At 32.5% G+C, this 10,297-nt stretch overlaps 1 protein-coding gene across 1 annotated transcript; it reads left to right on the top strand.

The window, feature by feature from the left end:
• The first annotated feature begins 465 nt into the window (after positions 1 to 465).
• Positions 466 to 4,253, top strand: LOC106113589 (uncharacterized). The gene is made up of 2 exons (XM_013306424.1): positions 466 to 540; positions 3,675 to 4,253. Exon 2 carries the CDS (start codon positions 3,681 to 3,683, stop codon positions 4,251 to 4,253), a length of 573 nt encoding a protein of 190 aa, XP_013161878.1. The 5' UTR covers positions 466 to 540; positions 3,675 to 3,680.
• Positions 4,254 to 10,297: the final 6,044 nt, after the last annotated feature.

Below are 10,297 nucleotides of genomic sequence, written 5' to 3'. Positions count from 1 at the left end.
TTTTGAAAGTTCTCAAAGTAATGTAACATGATAACCTTTTTGTTTTTATTGCTACATTATTTCTTGACTTAATTGAATATCCGATACTGAATACATAAAATAAACGTCGCTTGTGTCCTTGGTTATTGGATCACAGATAATAGGTAACGAGTCTTTACTTACTAAAAGAATAAAAGCTTTAACATTATCTCGCAAATTATATGTAATTTCCGAGATAATGTTAAAGCTTTTATTTTATCAAAGATAGACTGATGAGTATCTTTGATAGATAACAAAATTTAAACATTTGTGTCATAATAAAATTCCTATAAGATCTCATATAATAAGTTAAGTACGGTATTATTTTGTGAAATATACTTACTACAATAGACGACAAACAATCAAGTTGTGTTTTGTCAAATTACAATTCGCACAGCTGTTCGGTGATACAGCACAGGTTGTGGAAATAGTTTACTGTGAAACAATGCAAGCGGCAGGTGTCGAAGTAGCGAGACTAAAATAAGTCTTTTCAACAATTCCTAAGGACGCAGCGTCATAACGGTGAGCATAATGTATTGTTAACGTCTTGGCAATTTATATTCGCGTATACAAATTGTAGTATGCACTAAGCTCACTACTTTACTAATGCTCTTCAATTTACAAGCTAGTTGACAACTCAAACTCCAAGTAACAGATGCTAGAATAATTATTATAAATTCTTTTTTTTTATTATTGATAACAAAATGTCGACATAAATCTTGTTTGGTAGTCATATAATCCATATTAAATAATATTTTTAACAAACAAGTAGTCGAAAATGTTTTCTATGCATTATTTCTTACTTCGAAGTTGTGTTACACGAACTAAGAACATTTTCTTGCTAAGTATGAAAGGTAACAATAAAGTGATGTTTTACTTATCAACTTAGATACTTTGTTTTCTTTTGTTTAGATACTGTTGTATTTAACACAGTATTTTAACGAGGGAAATAACTTAAGACCATGAGTACTTAGAATAAAAGCAGATGCTTTGAACTACATTTACAATAGAATTATTTTCAATGTTTGACTCGACAACTTCTTAAATACTATTAGTTTCTCGAAAATAATGCACAAGCATTTAAATACCTCTTGAGTCTTAGAGTTTTGAAGTACAGTCGCGTTCGTTCGCAGTATACCATTTACAGGAAAATTGGCATCTCTCAACAATGAGACCGCAAACGATTTTTATTTAAAATAAAATAAGATTTGATATTACCTTCATTATACTATGACAATTTAATGTGGAATAGGCTATTGTTACATCACCCATATTTATAGTGTGAAGACGTACGAAACACTCGAACGTTAGTCTCTTTCAGATGTGACACCGCGAAAGAAATCTACTGTACATGCCAACCAGAAGTCTGTAGTACTCGCAATTTTTTAACTCACTACAAAATTAATTTTAATCGTTTACCATCGTTTTCAAAAGATACCTAAAATATTAATGTGTGAAAATGCATTTTTTATTATTTCAATCTTGCTTTAGTTTCTCACCTGAAGAGCCGTAACCCTGATCTTTATGCGTCATGGTATTACTTTAGCCACTGGCATGGTACCAGCGCCAGACAGTTGTCCAAGACCCAGAGGCGTCACGATGACTCAACTACTTATTTTTTAATACGCTTGCTTATTTGTTATTTTTATCGCGATTGATTTGATCTGCAATGTTTTATCGTTTTTTTTAGTTGCACTTTTCGTCACTTTGTACTTTATCAAGAATTATTTTAGATAGTTGTCACCCGACTGTCGTCGACTTCGTCCGCGCGAAATAAAAAATCTTAATTAGAGCCTATATGTTCTTTCAGACTATTTCTTACATCTGTAATAAATTTCAGCGAGCTGCATGCAGTCACTCTGGAGATACCTTCAAATAAACAGCCATCCAAATATTTGCATTTATAATATTAGTTGGATGATTAATCTGTACATTATAACTATATGCTTTAATGTTAATTTTCACATTAGCGTATTAAAACCAATAATTCATCAAAGCATGAAAATTGAAGTACTCCATTAGGACATTACACGAATGATGAATTAATTCGTCACAGTATAAATTACTGTTCTGTGTTGATTTTCATCCAAATTGTTAGTTTATGCACTCTTGTGTTTCTATGTATTAGGTAACACCAATTTTCTGTGCATTTGAATAATTTATGATCTTTTGCTTTCATTAATATAAGGTTAGTAATTAATTCATATTTTTACCGATTATTGTAGTTTTTCTTGCCCTAGATCGTTTTAGTAATAATAAGGTGGCAAAAGAGCAAAGCCGAAATAACAAAGCAACCGCTGTCCGTCAACATCCGCAATCATCATGGCTTTGTCTACCTTTCATCGACAGAGGAGTGGCCACAGAAAGAGGATATTTTCCTTTCCTATGCGCCCCCTTCTCCTCTAAACGTTCCCTTATCATACTTTTCTACACATGTCACTGACTAGACACTGCCAAAAAACAAGGTCTGCAACACGCACTCATCATATTAACACGGAATTTCTTCCACTTGACTTCTGTTTGCTTTGTGGTTGTTGTATTGCACCGGATATTGTTGTTTTTGGCATCTACCGCACTCAGAGTCACTTCTGATACGTAACGTCCGTTCTCTTTGATATTCCATTATTCATTCTAATAAAATTCTTGAGTGACAACCACAACATTATCTGAATCATTTATACTAATCCTATTTTCCTTGAATGCTTTTAGATCTGTCACTGGATATTGAGTCTATAATGCTCATCTGACAGACATCCATTTAATTAATTACAACGTTATCTCATCTGGCTGCTTCTATTATAAATAGGGAGTCATATTTGTACACGATTAATGTATAATATAACGTATAAAATAAGCGATTTACATCAGTTAACACCATTCTATTTATACTTTTTTAAACAATACGATATAACGCTTGCCAAAATATAAAAATATTTTGTTCCCCTGTCATTTTTCCCCAATAAAAGTTACCTATCTAAATATATTTTTGAAAAATGGGTATTACTAATTGTTATGAATATCAAAAAATCAGCAATGTAATAATACAAATAAAATACGGAGACAATCATTGTTTTAAAATTGTAATTGAGTGGATTTAACTCTATCATCGTTTTGGCACAAAAAGTGACAGTCGCAACACCAGACGCTTCATATCATAAACGCTTACGTCTGTCACCAATATGATTTTGAGTCAAGATAACAATTGTAAATATTAGCACATTGTTCCGTCGCTTGGACGCCAAATATATTCTGGCCTTTCTTACGACTGTGCCACCTAATATTTCAGTCACCGTAATCTGCTATCGAGTTAGGTTTTATAATGAGCGCCAAATCCCATAATACTACATACAGATCAGTGCAGTTCATATTAGTCATCATCATTAGCTCACTATACAACCCCAAAGGGATCGTTTGTGACTATCCTAAGTTAGAGGTGACTAGGCCATAGTCAAATACGCTGGCCCAATGAGGGTCGGTTGGCTTCACATATATTATGGAATTTCTTCGCAGATATGTGCAGGTTGCATCACGTTGTTTACCTTCACACATTGGTAAATAGCTGGATTCGAACCCTGGACCTGCAAATTACAAGTCACTGACGACAATCACTAAAAATCCATGGATGATTTGAATAGCTTTTTAATTTATTTTTACAGATAGTTATGAAACTTATCAAGACGTTATTATTGATGAAGGTAGCAATATGTATTCAAGCGTCGATAGTCGGTGTAACGTACATGGACGATTTTGATTTCGAAGAACGATACAGAAACGTAAACGAATGCAACCCCATATATTGGCATCCTTTACATTTACCAAAAGATTGCATTGATATGTACGAAAAACTGATTCGTTCGAATTTAGGTTCTATGGGACCTCTTCAATTGTTTAAAGATAGACTGTTCGATGAAGTGGAAGATGATTCTGAAGAGAGTTACGAGTATCATCATTTTGCACCAGAATATTTATTGCCTCCAGTAATTTCGGGGAAAAAAGAAGTGATTTACGAAAATAGGCAACCGTTATCTCCTGTGAAAAAGATGATAGAAATGATGAGAAGTGACGCAATGACTATACCAACGGCACCAGAGATAGGCATAGCACCACAGTACGGGCCAATTGCAGTATATCATCAGCCGGTATCTAAACAAAGTGAAAAGGCAATTAAAGAAATAGCAGAGGCATACCAGAAAGCAATGATGCCACATAAAACAAAGAAACACAAAAAAAGTTAAGAAGCATTTTGTACTACAATTATTTTACTTTATTACGTTTTTAATAAATGTTTAAAATTACTTATCAAAATCTTATTTGTTTTGAAATCCTTTTATAATTTGGCTTATGCTTGAAGATCAACCATCAAATTCATCTCGAGATTTTTTTTGTCTATTGTAATACGTATAGTTGATATATTTGTCCGTCTATTTTCAAACTTTCCAGTACCCAATATTTACATTATCTAACATTTATTCATCATCATTATTATCTTATCCTTTTACTACTGAGATTTGAGAAAGTAATTACTATTCTTCTAACCGTTGGAACATCTGAGTTCCCCTCTTACGCATTATCTTTTTCACGCAATCCATCCTTTCTTCGGTATTCCTCGACCTTTCCAGCCATCCACATTCAATGTCAATAGTATCTTGTTTATAAACTTGCCATGTCCTTGTCACAATAAAAATTTGCTTCTCAATATTTCCTTAACTGAACCTATCTGATATTTATGATGCGGGAATTATGTTTATTAATTAACGTAGCAAACAAAATCTATATCAGATTAAGAATTATAAAACCATAAATCTTGTAAATCAATCACAATTGTCCTATAGAATTCTAGTAGTTGTAAATTCAATTGTGAATTTTTTTATTTTATCTTTTGGTAAAAAGAATTTTGCATTGTTCTTAGAATCAATGTTTAAGCAATTATCCATTTTCAAAGCAGTCTCCTATTGAGTCAGACGTGTAATAATTACTTATTGCAGTGAAATGAAATTATTACTCAAGGTATGTATCCAACTGTTCACGATCATTTAATTATTTCTAACTTATTGTACGTCGCTTTATAATTCAATGAGTTTTAATAAATTAGGCATATTTATATAGCTTATATAGCTTTGTTTGTAACCATTGTGATCATTTAATACGAAAACTAAAGTATTTGATGTGTTACGATTTCTGGTGATTGCGCTTTTAATGAAAGTACAAAATAATTTTATTTTTCAGGCAATAATAACTATTCTATTACTGAATCTAGTAAAATGTTCCATAGATGGACTATCCTACATGGATATACAGAATTCAAAAAAATATAATACAATCCCAAAAGGTGAGGATCCATGTAATCCTTTATATTGGTATCCAAGACGTATTCCTGATTATTGTTATTTCAAGACCGGACCGAAAACGGAAAGGCCGATAACCGGACCTATACCAATGCCGATTCCTGTACCAGTATTTCCGAAACCGATAGGTCCAGTACCTCTCTTACCACCACCTCCGCCTATAATCCAAGCACCTTTACCAGTTGGTGTACCTTTCGCTCCAAACCCTATGATGCCAGTAAGTTCTGGTGTAGCGTATCCAATTGCGTCAAATGCTCCACCACCGCCATTCCTCCCATACAACACATATGCATCTTACGGCAACCAACAAGCAGGAATGGTTCCAGGAATAAGAGGTATAGTAACACGCGATGGAGGAATCAATATTTTACCATTTTCTGATGCGTATTCTGATATGCTAGAGAAACAAAAACAAAAAATGATACGAAGAAAACTCCAGAGAGTTCTCGACGACTACGAAGATTACCCCAAAAACTATTACAGGCTACGAAAGAGGTTGAGAAACGCATACATTGAATGAGCTATGAAATTAAAAAAAAAATATAATTGAGGAAAACAAAAAACAAATTGAGCTACACTTTTTTAATTAAAATAGGAAACGTATTTGGAAATATATGCTTTAAAAATGTCTTATTGTTTAAGTTATTAAAATATTATAAAAATACAAAAACTACTTTTACCCATGAAACCAAATAAAACGCATTTACTAAATTAAAATAATTGTGTGGTTTCGCACATCGCTGCAGCAGCTTTTAATCATAAAGGTATCACTTATTTACTGTTGCGAATGGATAATTATAGAAATGAGGTTTTCGATATTATATTTCATATTTATGGTAATTTTAACATTTTTGAATTAATAGCTGTCGACCGCGACTTCGTCCGCACGGAATAAAAAAACAGAATAAATAACTTATGTGTTCTTACAGACTATGTTCTACATGTGTGTCCAAATATCTGTAAGATTCATGTAGCCATTCCGGAGATACCTTCAAACAAACATCAATCCATTCATCTAAATGTTTGCATTTATAATATTAGTAAGAGCGATGTAAATTTTTGATAAATGAATTATGACATTACACTATTTTAGAGTCAAAATTCGCTCAGTGTTGTATAAAAGTAACTTTATAAAGTAAATTTTAATGACAAACCTTTGTGAACATGCATCCACTACAATCCCAACAATATCCATTAGCTTTGAGTGACGCGCTGTATCATGATATTGGATTAAAATTACCATTAATATGTTCGCATTGCAAATTAAAGATTATCTTTTAAATAGAGTTAAATACATTTAGTAAATTACTTTTATAAATTTTAAATTACACAGATTTAAATGAAAAGTAATTTGTAAAATCTGAATTATTTGCAAACCGATCAAGTACGTTGTCACAAATTCTCACGGCAAAGGAAAACATCGTGATACAACCTGCACATGTTTGCGAAGGAATTCAAAGATATGTGTGAAGCCAACCCTCACTGAACCAGCGTGGTTGACTATGGTGTAGTCACCCCTAACTTTGGGCAGGCATCGAGCCCCTGAGGACGTAGAGTGAGTTGTTGATACAATCGTAAATCGAGACTTTTGTCTTAGTTATTAATTAAAGTAAGAACAAGGTAAAAGCAATAAAAGAAACATTTATATATTAGAGCACAAATGGCATGGACGTTGAAGAATATCTACGCAACAGAGCCGTGGATTTGTTACTGCATTTATTCAGAGTATTAGATTACTCTCGCCTACTAACTTCGTCGACTGTGCACTTTAAATCGAATACGACCTATTAGCGGCCCCTGGAATAAAACGAAATCAAATAAAATTTGATCCAGACACGTCTTTTCATTTTATTAAAGTGAACCTTTTTAAATAAGTTTAAAAAGTTGCATCGCAAACGTATTGAAAACCAATCTACCTGAGTTTATTCACTTTGTTTAAATTCATTTAATAACTATTGATGTGACATTTGCTGAACAAAAAACCGTGAAACAATACACTGCAGATTTAGTGCTTACGCTGACTACGGTGAGTACGACCATAGAGAGTGTTGACAAGAACATATGAGACAGGTAAGAACACAAAGAATGCTAATTGTGACGAATGGCAACCCATATTTAAAAGTTATCCATTTCCTTAATATAGCGGGTAAAAATAAGCTCTGGGGACATTTTAATGTAACATTTGATAAATGAAATCATTAATGCTATTCAAAGTCAAAAAAGTATGGAATTGACAATAATCTTTATATGTCGCGTGCATGTCACTAATTTTTTCGATACATTTTAACATATTTTATCGATTCTACTAGAGATAGTAATATTCGAATGTTACATTATGTAACCCCAGCTATCTTTAAAGCAACTAAAATCGAAAATCTTTTATACCTTTATTTAATTAAGTGTATAGAATATTAAGTTAGTCTAAGTTATTAAATCTAGTCAAGTGCAAGGGAAAAACTTGCACAAACTTCTAGTTATCCGTATAACAGTTACAGAGTTAAAATCGGCATTAACTTGCTCAACTTACTCAGCAAGATGTTCGCAGATTTCTTGCATATTTAGTTAATTATGCTGAAAATAGCAAGAAAATTTTTAACTAGTCTAATTTTAAATGATCTCTTTCATAATTAGTGCACTAAGGAAATATCTCCGTATTTTAAAGAGGAAGTTAGACTAGTTCCCATAATGGTACTTTTGATTTACAGCGCAAATGTAATTCATCTTTCATTTTGTAATTGGATGAAATCATTGAAACGTCAAATTAAAATTTAATGCAATAATTTACTACATTAATCAATGCTTAATTCAACATCGATAATTACGTATTTTAAATATCACACTAGAGTTTATCAACTGTTTTTATCATTTCCATAAAATGTTTTTCGTGATATGTATATATTTTACGCCAATTTTGTATTTGGGCGTAAAATATTTTTTGAACTTGTCATTTTGGTAAAGATGAAAGCACAAAAATTTGTGCGTTTAATTGTAACTTTTCATATTTACAATAAGATTTTAACCGTAACTATATTGACCTTATTAATAAAAAAAAATACTAGCTGTCAACTCCGTCCGCCCAAATTAAAGTAAAAAATAATAAGTAGCCCATGCGTTTTACATCTATGCCAAATTTAGCGAGATCGATGCAGCCGTTCTGGGGATACCTTCAAACATCCATCCATCCTAACATTTGCAAATTATAATATTTGTAAGATGTTTATTAATAATTTAAATGTCTTAAATACTTCTACAAATAATTAAATTGCAATAAATACTAACAAAGATGACTAAGTAACGCAATTTGTTTTCTTAATTGACTAAACATCAGAAGCGGGTGAGATCCGAGGAATACAACACTTCCGTGACGTGAAAGAAATGTATGGTTATATAATACATCAACGTCAGCTTTAACAGCGCGGCTAAAACAAATAGTTCTTTTGTATTGCAACTTCTGAAAGGCTACGTCTGCCTTGAAAATAGCTGTATATACATTCTGTCTGCAGAATATTTGCTTTCTTTAAGAAAATCTCTAAACATTTTAACTAACGTTTAAAATTCACAACTTTTTTTATTTTACCCGCATTTTTTTAGTTAACAACTGAATGAAAACAAAGACTACATTAAAATATATATGTTAATTATAACAAGACAAAACTCTAGTGAATACTTGATAAATACAAGTCGTAATATTTGTTCACAACAATTATATTTTGCTACTTAAAATTACGAAAAACTTTTTATTAACGTATAGTTCAAACGGATCTGACTAATTGAATTCATCGAAGTCTTCCAATCAAGCCTGTCACGTGGTGCTCGACGTGCACTGATATTTCACGTAATCTGTTCGCACATATTTCAACCGCATTTATACCCTTTAAATGCAATTTCGGTCTTATCCACGCCCTTCATACGACAGCGCATCAATTTAACGTAAGTGGTGGGCCTATCACGAATATTTGTGACAACGACCGTCGTATCGTTATCGACAATTATGTCAAAATTAGTATGGGATCTTTAGTGTACTTAAAGTCTGATAGGGAAATTCTTTTTTATGTTTAAAACTAACTGGAAACCGCGAGTCTGTCGGCGCATAATTGATAAAAAAAAGTGAATGAGTAGCCTCTGTCTTTTTCGGACTATTTCCTACATCTGTGCCAAATTTCATCAAGATCCGTTAAGTCGTTCCGAAGATAACTCCAAACAAACATCCATCCATCTAACATTCGCATTTATAATATTAGTAAAATGAATAAACTCGAAACAACATCCGAAAGTAAGGTCGTAGTAGCAAACAAATATAAAGCTTTAACTGCGACTGACTGCAACACGGTACAACTAATAATAAATTAACAGCGGAAGCGAAACGCGCAAATAAGGGAAGCCGAGAATGTCTGATCAAGTATTAGTCCAGAGAATTCAGTGGTAGTGATTTAGAATACAATTTGTAAACTACTTTTCAAATTTGTAAGCTTGTTATGTCATTTAAGTGGAAACGAGACTATTGATCGCTAGCTTTTTATCGCGTTTTCGTCCGCGTGGAATTAAAAAAAATAATAGCGTATTTGTTTCTCTAGACTATGTTCTATATCTATACCGAATTTTATCGAAATCCGTTTTGCGGTTGTGGAGATACCTTCCAACAAACATCCATCCGTATGTCAAAACATTCGCACTAAAAGAGGTATAAAATTTGTCAGATCCGTACTCGGAATCAAATGAAAACTGAGGTTATTAGCCATAATTTAAATAAGCTTTTTTACGTAGAAATACACCGCAGTAGCGTACCATTTAATCAGCGAAATCGCATATAAAATCAATACCATCATTAGTGGACTAATCTCTCATTACGCACACATACTACGTACCTTATTTGTAACGATTCCATAGATCATCGCATTTGCTGATTACAATTTAATCTATTTAAATACTCTCCC

The sequence above is a fragment of the Papilio xuthus genome, unplaced genomic scaffold (genome assembly GCF_000836235.2).
Source record: "Papilio xuthus unplaced genomic scaffold, Pxut_1.1 DF828177.1, whole genome shotgun sequence".
NCBI lineage: Eukaryota > Metazoa > Arthropoda > Insecta > Lepidoptera > Papilionidae > Papilio > Papilio xuthus.
This window is presented reverse-complemented; position numbering and strand designations above follow the sequence as displayed.